At 41.2% G+C, this 14,793-nt stretch overlaps 1 protein-coding gene across 3 annotated transcripts in view; it reads left to right on the forward strand.

Moving 5' to 3' along the window:
* LOC139456539 (coronin-1C-like) overlaps positions 1 to 6,537 on the forward strand; it is a 35,504-nt gene extending 28,967 nt beyond the window's left edge. For 2 of the 3 annotated variants that reach the window (XM_071238307.1, XM_071238308.1), the window contains one exon: positions 1,697 to 6,537. In XM_071238307.1, coding sequence (XP_071094408.1) covers positions 1,697 to 1,852 — 156 coding nt within the window. In that variant the 3' untranslated portion in view covers positions 1,853 to 6,537. The remainder of the gene's footprint in view (positions 1 to 1,696) is intronic. The other variant, XM_071238309.1, reaches the window with a different exon arrangement.
* Positions 6,538 to 14,793: the final 8,256 nt, after the last annotated feature.

The raw sequence follows: 14,793 nt of genomic DNA on the forward strand, positions 1-14,793 counted from the left end.
GGTCTTTGGTTATGATATGGTGGGATCTTGCGTCATTTCAAAACAAAGACATGGCAGATTCTGTTCTGAACTATCATTCTTGAGCAATGAAAGTCAGGAAACTATTATGAACATCAACAGTTTGTCTAAATGGCATCTTTATAAATATCACTAGATATTGTTAAACAGGTATTTGGAGTTAGCCATTGATTTGGTGCATGTGTCTGTGGGATATGATATGTCAGTAAAGCCTTATATGACAACAGGGGTAGTGAAATATATACAGGATATATATGTTGGACAAGTCAAAGCGTTACTTCATTTCACGTATAGATCTTGTGACAACATTAGGCATAGGCAGAGTTTATGGCAGTTTAAAAAGAAATTGTGTTTCCAGTGAAGGTTGACATAGTGTTGTATTTTGTTCCTGGCCACAGTTCGGTTGATTTTTTGCAAGGCTAGTCGGATGACATGAGGGCAGCTGACCCTGTTGCAAACTCACCTGTTACTATGGCAACTCATCAGGACACATTCACTCCAAGACGAGCGGCATGCCATTCCTGAGACGTGACACCATAGTAGACACAATATCCTGCACTGGTTCTTCAATAAAGGAAGACAGATTTCCACCATCGTTGAACCAACTACTCACCACTACAAGTCAATGGCTAAAACATCGCAATAGATTCACCCAGAACTACACTACATGTAGTTTGTTTTCAGAATGAGTGTTGGTCACCCAATGTGATGCTTTATATTGATCACTGTTAATTCTAATTAGCTGAGTGTATCTAATAAGTTAAATAGAACTGTGGGAAACTGTCTTGTGTTTCGTGATGTCAATTAAAATACTTCTGTTTGAAAATATAATGAAGTATATAATAGTGTAGAACTGATACAATATTGTTTATTGAAATGTTAATGCTGGCATGATATGATTTCGAGTTGAATTACTCATCACATTGTTTTAAATAGTCATGACATTCAACTGTTTGTTACTCATAGAAGCTACAAAAGGGTTTTTCCTAAATGACATTGTGGCATGTTTATATATTTTTGTTGAGTCTTGCATGAACATATGTTAAAAAGGAAGCCTTTGTTGTGGAAGTTTGCATGTCACGAAGATGAAAATTTACTTTTTAATTTTAATTATAAGTTTATAAATGAAACATGATTTATGGATTATTTTTTACCGTTTGTGAATCATAAAGTTCAGACAAACGTAATTATCTTTTTTAAACTTTATTATTATTTATTCCTTTTTCCATTTTTGTACACATCCAAAAGAAATGTGATGTGTATTTGATATAAATACAAGACTTTGAGCAATGATTAGTCTGTTGTTTCTGGTAATTCTTTATGGTTTTAATTATGCTCCATAGAGTTGAAGTTTTTGTTGTTTATTTACTTCAGTAGATATTTATTTCATTCTTTTGTATTACTAATGTAAATGTATGGTAAAGGCAAACACATGCTTAGCATGCTAAGTCTGGCTGGTAATGCTTGGTTTGGGGTCATACTTACTTCATTAAATAGTTGCTACAAGTCTCTCTGTTAAATGTTTACAAGGAAAATCAAGTCGTCATCATACACCACATACGCAGACAGTAATAAGCATCACCTTCCTTAAATAAAAACTCTTAAAAATACAGATCATAAATGGGTATAATAATTATTTTTTTGTTATTTTTAATCATCATTCTAAATCTTGTTGCAGAGTCTGCCTGAAGGATTTGACCCCAAGGAAGTAATGGAAGAATTAAAGAAGCTGAAAGCAACTGTGAAGAGTCAGGAGAAGCTAATTTGTGGTCTTGAAAAACGGGTCGCCACCCTGGAGACGCAGACAAGTGAGGAGGAGGTCAAGGATGATTAACTAGCAGCAGCATCAGCAGCAGCATAACACAGCTTCTTCCATTACTGGCCACGAGGACACTCACTTCAACTGGTGGATGTACTCTAAACATGGACACGAGCAGTAACTTCTTTTCAAACTCTTTACACATTTCGGTGTATATTTGTTTGAAATTCTTTTGACAACATGTTTGACCTTTTGTCATGTTGAGGTAAATTGTTGATTGAAATTAAAATGTAAATGAATATGTTGCAAGTCTGAGACATATTTCGTCTCCTACTTTCTGAACAACTCTATACATATGTTCGTATAATTGTTTGAGATTCTATGACATTTTTGACTAGTTGTCATGTTTATGAACTCATTTGTTAATTGGAATTTAAAAGATGAAATGAATATGGTTTAGTCTCTTCATGTTTAGGTGAAAAATCCAGTTGCTTCTCGAGATCCTTCATTGCCTATTTTATCATATATTGACCAATGGTCAATCTTTTCCATTAACCTGTACTCTATAGTGGACACACAGTGTTTAAAGATGGACTGATTAGGTCTGCAAATGTACCAACTGCCACTGCTTACTCTCTCCATTGGAGAAACACAACCAGACACGTGCTGGATCACTACCAGGGGAGGTAACTCTGTATATAGCCATTGATTATCTCCCTTGTTATTTTGAGCTGCAAACTAAAAAAGATATTTTTGTCATATTAAAATATTTTTTAACGATTAATCCTGAAACTTCAAATATTATTTTTAAGTGGAGGTTTTGGGGTTAGACCCAAATTAAAGTTATTGTTTGATTTTGTTTTGAACAGAACTCCGGTGCCTCAAACATGTCCGTCAGCAAACTGCAATATTTGCTGCAAACTGACTGTATGTTTGATTCAGCAACCCATGTTTTGTCTTTCGATTTCACTTTTATCTTGACAGTCCTAGGCAGTGCTGTTCGTGGTCAAGTCGGCCTCACATGCTAGATATACAAGGTGCATGTTTATAGTTTGTGTGAGATATAACCTGTATGTTGTACTCTGGTATACCAAAATCAAATAGAGATATCATCCTTAGATTTCATCCATCACTACACACCCCAGTGGGAAACAGATGTGCATGACCACGAAGAACAGTGATCAAATGATGACCTAACAATGCTTCTATTGAGGTCATGGTTAATTTAGGTAGACAAAAAACATGCGAAAAAAAGTGTCTATTTTGGTATATGGGAAAAGTAATGGAAATCTTTTTGAAGTGTAATTTAGGTAATAAATTTTATATTTCATATAGAATTTTTGTGCAAGTATGGTCTGATTAATTGGATCCTGTTTAAAGAACTGACAGCACATATTCAATACCTTCCAAAAAGGTTTGTTTTGTTTGTCTTTTTTATTTATATTGAGTTTTAGTGATACAACGTGAGTTTGATCATTCCTGTAGCAGCCTGACTGCATGTGTAGCTGTGTTGCCACATTTGAGAAGGTCACCGTTCATAATATCTACTACCCAGTTGTGTGTATGGCAGCATATTTGACAGAGATGTACCACACGACAGTGTCATTGTCTATGCAAGTGGGTAACATGATGCTTCTCTGCTACTTCTCAGTTCTCGATACCAAGTTGCCAGTCTGCATATGTTATTAATGCTCTGTTTTTGTTTTTCCTTTGTTCTTGCACATTGTATCATTTTCACTTGTTTTTCACTATGATTTTATGACTACTTCACTCAGATTTTGTTTCCAAGTGCCTTTCATCATTAGTGCTAATCGCACCCAGTACAATGTCAGATTGCCACTAAATGAATCTTTCATGATTGTAAATATCTACCCTCATTCAAATACTTCCGTGAGGATTAGTGTAATTTTCTGACAATTATTGATAGACAAAAAGATCAAGCACCTTTCACTATGATTCAGCCATTGTTTATCATATACACTTATTTATAACACCGTGTATTTTCTATTAACACCTTTTCTCAAGTTAGTCACTATTGGTAGTTTTCAGCAGTTTCACTAACACCCTGATCATATCCCAGTTAAATGAAATCCTTTTTAAGGCAAGCATTGGTTATACTATAGTTGATAGCTGCATGTGGTTTTTAGTTGGAACACAGTTTTATTGATATTTCAGGGATTTATCTAGACCTGCTTAGAGGCTGATGTTCGGCCCAAGGTCTGCAGCGAATTTCAGTAAAAGTTCCCAAATTGGATTTACAAGATGTCCCAATTCATGTTATGGCTTTGCAGAAGTGACTTGTATTTCTCAGACAATTTGATCAAAATATATCTTTTCCAAAAAATATAATTGCCTGCCAAGGACAATCAGTTTGGAATGATGGCTAAATCCCTGTTCTTAAACCTAAAGGAACTACTCCAAATCAATGCTACAGATAAGATTATCTTAAAATACAGTATGATCCCTTCTACTTGTTGTCTGAATGCCAATATGTCCATTTTTGACGTTGTCGTGGGGATCAGTGTATATACCATAGGGGATAGCTATTTTGGAAAACTCAATGCCAACCATCCTTTTACTTCCTATGTGCCACAGTGTTAACAGTAACATGTCGCTTATCGTTTTGTCCTGCTTTGTTTTCATGCATAGGCATGTTATTTGAATGCATATGAGACAGAAAATACCTCAGCACGTCAGGACCGGTTGCCTGTTTAATGTGTTCATGTATGCCTTTTTGCTTAGTATTCTTACCTTGTATGAGGTCTGTACCATAACGCTTAGATATGCTTACCAAACATTGCTGAGACTGATAAAAGCTAGAAAATTTGAAAATTTGTAAGTGGACAGTTCATGGAGATTTTAATTCAGTGCATTTCATATTTAATTAAACTTAAATGACTCATTTTCCTCATTTTAAAACTTGTTGTTTTGTATTAATTTAATTAGAAAGAAATACTCAAAAGAAACTTGTGATGACTTGAGATTAATCCTTTGATTGTTGGGTTAACACTATTCAACAATAATCGTTTAATTAACTCTGTTCAAACGATCATTCCATGGAAAATCAACAAAATAATTATTTGTTTCTTTGTGAAAGGATATTTACATTGTTTGGTGGTTAGAATTCCTCTAAATAGTAGGTCTCCATGATACATGACAGTTCAGTCTTTCAACTGGTTGCAATGAAATCTGTCAGAAGGATGTCATGTGATAATTGTAATAGGGCAGCAGGTGTTGTGTCTTAGGTTGAAACTGTGTGCTGCTGTAGGTGACGTGGATGTGTGGAGCTTGGACCAGGGAGTGTGGACATGGTCAGTGTGGAAGTGGACGCTCATATGAAGTGATCTCTTATCATGCTACAGATGCATGTTTTTGCTAATGTTTAATTTGCTTCTTAGCAGTTTATTTTGCAGCATGCCCATTGTTAATGTAAGGTCTCATTGGGAATGGATTGACAGGTTTTTCATTTTCCATTTAGCCAAGGTGAAAAAGTGAAGCACAGATCCGTTTTCAAATTTCAAATAATGAAACACATTGGGTTTTTAAGATAAAATTAAATTATTTAATAAAAAAATTTTTTTGATTGAAAGTGAAAGTAATTCTATATTTTGACTTCCTACATTTCTTGAAATCTGGGTAAATATTCTGGAAATTATCTCTCAAATGAGGCCAAACAGAAGTGCACCTGGTATTAGGTGCTTGAGTAAGAGTTTCTGAGACAGGCAATTAGCATTGAACAGAGAGTGAAAGGTTCTGGTATGAACATAGTGGAACGTTGCGTTCCAGAATGTCATCATGTCATCTTCTCATGTAACATTGCTATCCCACAGGGAACAAACAAGCCACAATTGAATGTTTACACTATTTTCCAGGATTGGAGTTTAATGGAGCAGCGAACTGTGTCACTATTTGTCATGGCTTTTGCATTATCCATGTCTTGTGATCACAAACATGTTCATGTAACCTTAGACTTTATTGTCAAAGTCATCAATCATCACAGCCACATGTTTCCTGGTGCTCATATTCTGTTTTCACAAGAAGTATTTGTAAGAAAAAAAATAAAATCGAGGTAATCACTAATAACTTAAGTTCTGGTAAATAAAATTTACAGGAATTGGTTGTCATGTCACATGTGATGGTAAGGTACTCAACCTTAAAAACCCTTTGACAATGTTCCTGAAAACTCACCGACAATAGACAGCCAAGTGCAATTTTCTGTGAATCATATACATGTTGCCACTTTGGCTTGAAAAAATGCTTTTGAGAGCATACTTTTTTGAAAAGAAGGGAATCATTCAGAATTATTACTGATGTATTTTATCCATGGAAACCCTGTCATTAAATTTGTTTATTTCAGTGTTATTTTCTCCTACAAGGCAAACGATAAAATGAAGTGTAAACCATTATTTGGATTTTTGGTTAAGTTAAGTAGTGCTTGATGAACATGTTGATGTACTTCTGTGATGAACATGTGCCATCAGATTACAGTGTATCATTAGACAATATCCCCAGATGAGAATTGATGTTAACTAACTTTGCTTGTTGGCATAGATATCTTAGACTGCGCCTTTGCTGCATAAATGTAAGGACAAATGTACAGCTGCTTGTCCACGTTACTTGACGAATACTCTGCCGCTATTTTATTTCTAATGATGTAAATTTTCATGATCACAAGTATGGCAATAAACTGCTGTAGATTTCCATCTTAATCCGTTCTGCTCAGATTATTTTGATATCAATAAATATACTGTTTATGATGATGTGCTGCTTCTGTGCTTCAGCCTTGTACAAATCACAGGTAGCAGTCTAGTATAGATCACAGTCGTAGCAGCCTAGTACACATCACAGTTGTAGCAGCCTACTACACATCACAGTTGTAGCGGCCTAGTACACATCTCAGATGTAGCAGCGTAGTACACAGCACAGTTGTAGCGGCCTAGTATACATCACAGTCGTAGCGGCATAGTACACAGCACAGTTGTAGCTGCATAGTACACAGCTCAGTTGTTGCGGCATAGTACACATCACAGGTAGCGTCATAATATACAGCACAGTCGTAGCTGCCTAGTACACATCACAGGTAGCGGCATAGTACACATCACAGGTAGCGGCATAGTACACATCACAGCCGTAGCGGCGTAGTTCACAGCACAGTTGTAGCGGCGTAGTACACAGCACAGTTGTAGCGGCCTAGTACACATCACATTCGTAGCGGCATAGTACACATCACAGTTGTAGCGGCATAGTACACAGCACAGGTAGCGGCATAGTACACATCACAGCCGTAGCGGCCTAGTACACAACACAGTTGTAGCGGCATAGTACACATCACAGCCGTAGCGGCATAGTACACAGCACAGTTGTAGCGGCCTAGTACACATCACAGTCGTAGCAGCCTAGTACACAGCACAGTCGTAGCGGTCTAGTACACATCACAGGAAGCGGCAAAGTACACAGCACAGTTGTAGCGGCCTAGTACATATAACAGTCGTAGCGGCAAAGTACACATCACAGGTAGCGGCGTAGTTCACAGCACAGTTGTAGCGGCGTAGTACACAGCACAGTTGTAGCGGCCTAGTACACATCACATTCGTAGCGGCATAGTACACATCACAGTTGTAGCGGCATAGTACACAGCACAGGTAGCGGCATAGTACACATCACAGCTGTAGCGGCCTAGTACACAACACAGTTGTAGCGGCCTAGTACACATCACAGCCGTAGCGGCATAGTACACAGCACAGTTGTAGCGGCCTAGTACACATCACAGTCGTAGCCGCCTAGTACACAGCACAGTCGTAGCGGTCTAGTACACATCACAGGAAGCGGCAAAGTACACAGCACAGTTGTAGCGGCCTAGTACATATAACAGTCGTAGCGGCAAAGTACACATCACAGTCGTACCGGCATACTACACAGCACAGTCGTAGCGGCATAGTACACAGCACACTTGTAGCGGCCTAGTACACATCATAAGTTTTAGCGGCCTCGCACACATCACAGCTGTGGCAGCCAGGTACCCATGACAACTGTAGCAGCCTAGTAAACAGAGTTGTCTCCCTTGGGCACGCCAGAAACCGTTGAATGTGGGTTCGAATCAGTCAACAGTACTCTTAACTGTAGAACTGAACATGACGTTTCTGGGCCATATTTAAGGACACAACTATCAAAAAGGCATGAGTTCTACTAGCCCAAAGGATACAATTAACATTAGACAAACTGAATCGGGTGAACAATAACGGATGTCCCAAAGTATAGATCGATATCCATGATGTCAGTAACTAGATGCTCTGGTCCATACGCAATGTTTTTACAGACCACTGTCATATAGCTGAGTGTGAGGTTAAAACAACAAAGAAAGAATTAATGTGTAATCTGGCTGATAATGTCATCGTGAATAATGGAGTAGGTCATTGCTCATGTTTCCAACCGCAGGTTATTCTACTTGAATGTCTGCATCTGCCATTAACATTAGCATTGTGTCTTTCTACTTGTACTCTTGACCCGTGAAGATCCGGGGTAGAATAGGTCTTCAGCAACCCATGCTTGTCGTAAAAGGCGACTAACGGGATCGGGTGGTCAGACTCGCTGATTTGGTTGATGCAAGTCATCGATCGATCCCATTTGCGAGGAGCGATGTTCATGATATTAATCACTGGATTGTCTGGTCCAGACTGGAGTATTTACAGACCGCCGTCATATAGCTGGAATATTGCTGAGTGCGGCGTTAAACAACAAACCAACCAACTTGTATTCGTCTGACATCTTAGTCAAAGTTCTATTCATAATTCTTCTGTCAACTGGAGACCTATAAGTTGATGAGTTAATGTTGTTTTATGTCACAGTCAGACAATTCCAGCTGCATCAGGGGGGCACGGGTGGCCCAGTCGTCTAAGGCGCCGCGATTCGCTGTGCAGAGTTGCGTCCCTTGGGCACGCCAGAAACCTATGATTGTGGGTTCGAATCCCGGTTCGCCGCAATTATGTTTCTAGGTTTGTCAGCACCATACCCGTGCTCGTGGGTTTCACCGAAGTGGTAAACGTCTGAGACCTGCATCACTTCGGGCTTTCCTCCCACATTAAGCTGACACGCCGTGATACAACTGGAATAATGTTAAAAGCGGCGTTAAACCCAACTCACTCACTCACTCACTCCAGCTGCATCACGGTAGCCTGTAAATAATCGAGTCTGGACCAGACAACCCAGAAGCTGAAATGAGAATCTGTCAATCAACACAATTCCACTCAATCTGACAACTGTTCGACCATTTTAGTTAGCTCTAACACGTTTGGTGGTGTTTGAATGGTTCCAATATCTTTATATCGTACGGACGAGCTGATGCATGAATGATATGGTACCCACATTCCAGTTTATTCCATACTCATTTTGCAGTAATGTTGGCTCGTTTGGGTCGGGGCCATATCCTCCTGTGGGAGGTATGTAGCAACTAAAGAGAAAACATCGACAGTCACTTTGCCAGACTCGTTTCTAAACCAGCATCCTGTCGGTACTAACATACCTTGACAAATATTTCAGCGACCCCTGACAAATTTCATGACAGGCGTGAGACCGCAATGATAACTGTAATCCGTACCTAGATGTGACCCGTGAAGATTCGGGTTAGCATAGGTCTTCAGCAACCCATGCTTGCCGTAAAAGGTGACTGTTTGTCGTAAGAGGCGACTAACGGGAACGGGTGGTCAGGCTCTCTGACTTGGTTGATGTATTTCATCGTATCAAAATTGCGTGGATCAATGCTCATGATGTCAAACACTGGATTGTCTGATCCAGACTCGATTATTTACAGACCAACGTCATATAGCTGGAATATTGCTATGTGGCGTTAAACAACAAACAAACAAATCATGTCCCCATGTCAAAGTTTTTTTTCGAAATTTTATCTACACAAAATTATGAGCTGTTTTTAAACACCCCTTCCATAGAAATGAAATGGTCCTTAACCATATACAGTACAGAAAAGGCATGCCCCTCAGAATGTAATACACCGCGGTTATTGATCTGAATAAAGGCCCGTGATATTCTACTCACTACCATACAAATGCTGAACTCATTAGTTCAGTGTACACATGCAGTCCGATTATCTCGGGAACAGCATCCGACAGTTGACGGCGGATATTGTCGCCTGTCGCAGACAAAAGCATGTCCCCTTCGCGTTCACTCCGAATGGATGGGCGACCTCCTATACTGACTGGGACCTAATTGTCGCCAATATGTGGACATTGAATTGTCAACTTCGTAATACAATATGTGCCATGTAGCGCGTGTAATTTAATAGCTGCGCTAACTAATGATAAGCTTACTTCGACAATCAATACAAGACAATGTCAGTTGTTTATCACATTACTGGCCACGCGTGTGATGTGAAGATATGGATGTAGATCCGGGGATAAGGTTGGCCCATAATGACTACTGACTACATGCCGAAATCGACCCGTGGAGATTCGGTTTTAAATAACAGGCATTCAGCAACCCATGCTTGCGGTAAAAGGCGACTATGCATAGGCGGATCCGGGGGGGGGGGGGGGGGGGGGGGGGTGTATGTTGTTGGATCCCACCCTTTTAAAACTGCTGGACCCGTTCATGGTTATCGTAAGAGGTGACTAACAGGATCGGGTCCCGATTGCGTAGATCGATGCTCAAAATACCAGTCACTGGATTGTCTAGTCCAGAATCGATTATTTAAAGACCGCCTTCATACTGCTGTAATATTGCTTGCTGAGTGCGGCGTTATACAACAAACAAACAAATAAACATGACAAAATCACTGCACTCAGTTTTAACTAAGGCAAATTACCCACTTTTGTTGTGGAATAGTCGAGGAGTAGGGATTAAATTTGGGCCATTAGTTATTTTGGAGGACACCGGGAAGTAGGGTGAGTGAGTGAGTTAAAATTTACAGTCACGTCGGCAATATTTCAGCAATATCGTGACTGGAACAAGTTGTGCATTACCATTAGAAACTGTCCTCGAAAGACAGTACAACAACCAGCAATATATCACAGATCATACTTTTCAACCTTGTTATAGAACAGTAAAGGGCGGTCGGGTAGCCGAGTGGTTAAAGCGTCCTCTCGTCACGCCGAATGCCCGAGTTCGATTCCCGACATGGGTACAATGTGTGAAGCCCATTTCTGGTGTCCCCCGCCGTGATATTGCTGGAATATTGCTAAAAACGGCGTAAAACCATACTCACTCACTCACTCACTCACTCATTAGAACAGTAAAATGGTCAGAATATGACAGACGCCACATTATAAACCGGGGAGAATGGGGTCGGGCTCCGCGCCCTTGTTTGATTGGTTGTTTGGTTGGTTTGTTGTTTAACGCCGCACTCAGCAATATTCCAGCTATATGACGGCGGTCTGTAAATAATCGAGTCTGTACCAGACAATCCAGTGATTAATATCATGAACATCGATCCACGTAATTGGGATCGATGACATGTATCAACCAAGTCAGCGAGCCTGACCACCCGATCCCGTTAGTCGCCTTTTACGACAAGCATAGTCGCCTTTTACGGCAAGTATGGGTTGCTGAAGACCTATTCTACCCTTGTTTGAACACGACAGGCGTCTTATGAAGTCCGTGTGTAAGACAGGTTATCTGGAACCTGTAAATCACGAAGTCAATACATTCACTGGGAATGTTTTGCAAATCAATGCTTTTGGTGTTACTGTATGATACAGACACCGTTTAGTCCCAAAAAGTGGAAGCCAGGCGGATCGTGACCCCTATATTTTGAAGACCATGTTAGTGACTCGGTATTAACGTGTGAGTGAGTGAGTGAATATGGTTTAACGCCGACTTCAGCACCATACCAGCAATGTTACGTGTGTGGCACCAGAAATGGGCTTCACATATTGTATCCACGAGGGGAATCAAACCCGGGCCTTCGGCGTGACGAGCGTACGCTTTAACCACTAGGCTACCCTACCGCCCCAGAAGAGCTTGCGACGTTGATAATCAATGAGTGCGTATTCCTATATGCACGTATACGGCTCTCGGTAGGATAGCTTGCGGTATGTACAAGTTTTCTTTATACAAGTAGATATTTACAAGAAGCTATATGTGCCAGGTCAGCACATACTGCGGTAGTGGTGTTGGTGCCTCGGAGAACCTCGCATATCCCAAGCTTAGCTCTCGGGAAGACGTCTTTTCTTCGTCTTTGGACCAATGCGTATATAGCCAAGGTGACCTGAAATGGATTAAGTCATAAATGTAAATAACAGTAATTAATGCGAAGTGACATATTGGCACCACTTGATTAGGCTGGCTAGCAGAGTGGTGTATGTTGTTGGATCCCACCCTTTTAAAACTGCTGGACCCGTTCATGGTTATCGTAAGAGGTGACTAACAGGATCGGGTCCCGATTGCGTAGATCGATGCTCAAAATACCAGTCACTGGATTGTCTAGTCCAGAATGAGTGAGTGAATAAGTGAGTATGGTTTTACGCCGCTTTTAGCAATATTCCAGCAATATCACGGCGGGGGACCCCAGAAATGGGCTTCACACATTGTACCCATGTCGGGAATCGAACCCGGGTCTTCGGCGTGACGAGCGAACGCTTTAACCACTAGGCTACCCGACCGCCCCTCTGGCTAGCAGAAAATGTACAATACGTTGGTAGTGAGGATTAACAATGGGGATGAGGATCTTACAGTTTTGGTTTGGTTTGGTTGTTGTTTAACGCCGCAATATTCCAGCTATATGACGGCGGTCTGTAAATAATCGAGTCTGGACCAGACAATCCAGTGATTAATATCATGAGCATCGATCCACGCAATTGGGATCGATGACATGCATCAACCAAATCAGCGAGCCTGACCACCCGATCCCGTTAGTCGCCTTTTACGACAAGCATGGTCACCTTTTACGGCAAGCATGGGTTGCTGAAGACATATTCCACCCCGAAATCTTCACGGGTCAAGGTTCTAATAAGTGATGGCAATTAAGTGAGTCAATAGACACGTACAGGTACATGTCATGGCTACATAATTATCAGCCTTAGGAACTAAATGGTCTTCATTCAGTGGTCTGGAAATCAGTCGCTGTGGCACATGGTGTAAATCACACTGTAAACAGACGCAGGGGGGGACGTGCTAGCTTTCAGCACCCAGGTAACGTATACGTTTACGAGACTGATGATTTTTACGTGTTTGTCGTTTGAGGTCGATTATTTGTTTGTTTGTTTGTTTGTTTAATCCTGCATTCAACAATATTTCAGCCATATGACGGCGGTCTGTAAATAATCTGGACCAGAGAATCCAGTGATTGAAGTACACGACGGCGGTCTGTAAATAGTGTTTGTTTGTTGTTTAACGCCTCACTCTGCTATAGCCCAGCTAAATGACGGTGCTCTGTAAATATTGTTTATTTGTTGTTTAACCCCGCACTCGGCAGCATTCCAGCCATATGACGGCGGTCTGTAAATAATCTGGACCAGAGAATCCAGTGATTGAAACTGCATGACGGCGGTCTGTAAAAAGTGTTTGTTGTTTAACGCCGCACTCTGCAATAGCCCATGACGGTGCTCTGTAAAAGTATTGCTTATTTGTTGTTTAACCCCGCACTCAGCAATATCCCATCTACATGGCGGTGATCTGTTAATATAGTTTGTTTGTTTGTTGTTTAACGTCGCTCTAGGCAATATATCCCAGCTACACGACGACAGTCTGTGAAAATCACGAGCATTGATCTTCGCAGTTGGGAAACGATGACATGCATCAACCAAGTCAGAGAGCCTGACCACCCGATCCCGTTAGTCGCCTCCGACGACAAACATAGCCGCTTGTTACGAGAAGCATGCTTTGTTGAAGACCTATTCTACCCCGGATCTCCACGGGTGGGTCTGTAAAAAACCGAGTCTTGTCCAGATAATCCAGTGATTGATATGGGGGCATGTTTATATATGTCATGCCGTCGAGATACGACGGCAACAATCAGTGAAGTTACCCCAACTTCCACCTGATCCATCCAGTCGCGTCGCTTCATTCGGCATGCATAAGTTGCTGGGGCCTCATTCTGTAACCCGGAATCCCTACAAGGTCACCTGCATATGTGAGTGACGATAAATAGTAAGTTATGGTTGTGGTGCGATATAAGTAATCAGGACGCAAAGCGAGTGAGTGAGTGCGGTGGGTTTAACGCCGCTTTGAACAGTATTCCAGTTGTATCACGGCGTGTCAGCTTAATGTGGGAGGAAAGCCCGAAGTGATGCAGGTCTCAGACGTTTACCACTTTGGTGAAACCCGCGAGCGTGGGTTTGGTGCTGAAAATCTAGAAATAAAATTTGGCGTACCGGGATTCGAACTCACGATCATGGGTTTCTGGTTAGCCGAAGGGACGAAACTCTGCGAAACTCTCGGACCGCCTTCGTGGTCTAGTGGTAGAACATCCGCCGGAGAGCGGAAGGTCCGGGGTTCGATCCCCGGCCGCGTCATACCAAAAGACGTTTAAAGATTGTACTTGTTGTTACCCTGTCTGGCGCTCGGCATTAAAGGGGTTAAAGCAAGGACTGGTCGGCTCGGAGTCAGTATACTGTGTCTGAGTGGGGTATTCATGTTAAACTGCGGCATGTTATCTCAGTGGGCTAGCACTATAAGTCGGCATCAGTCCAGTCTCGTACAAGCAGCCACACACAAACACACACACACGTCGCTATATAAGTGCAATAATCTTGGACGCGACTTTAAACCCAATTTCACCTCTCTCTCTCTCTCTCTCTCTCTCTCTCTCTCTCTCTCTCTCTCTCTCTCTCTCGCACGCACAAACACGCAAGCACTTAATGTTCAAAGCGACGTTAAACCCAACGCTCTCACTCATTATAAATGAACCCCGAGAGACGTGCATACGTTTACATCATTAGGATATACCAGCTAGGTGTCATATATCAACAAGTATAATACCTACATACATCTACATACAGCTGTATTATACCTATTGTCTCTCCAAGGCAAAATAGGGATAATTTAAAATAGAACATATACGCTTGACC

Source organism: Haliotis cracherodii, unplaced genomic scaffold (genome assembly GCF_022045235.1).
Source record: "Haliotis cracherodii isolate W230 unplaced genomic scaffold, xgHalCrac1.p SCAF_11, whole genome shotgun sequence".
Taxonomy (NCBI): domain Eukaryota; kingdom Metazoa; phylum Mollusca; class Gastropoda; order Lepetellida; family Haliotidae; genus Haliotis; species Haliotis cracherodii.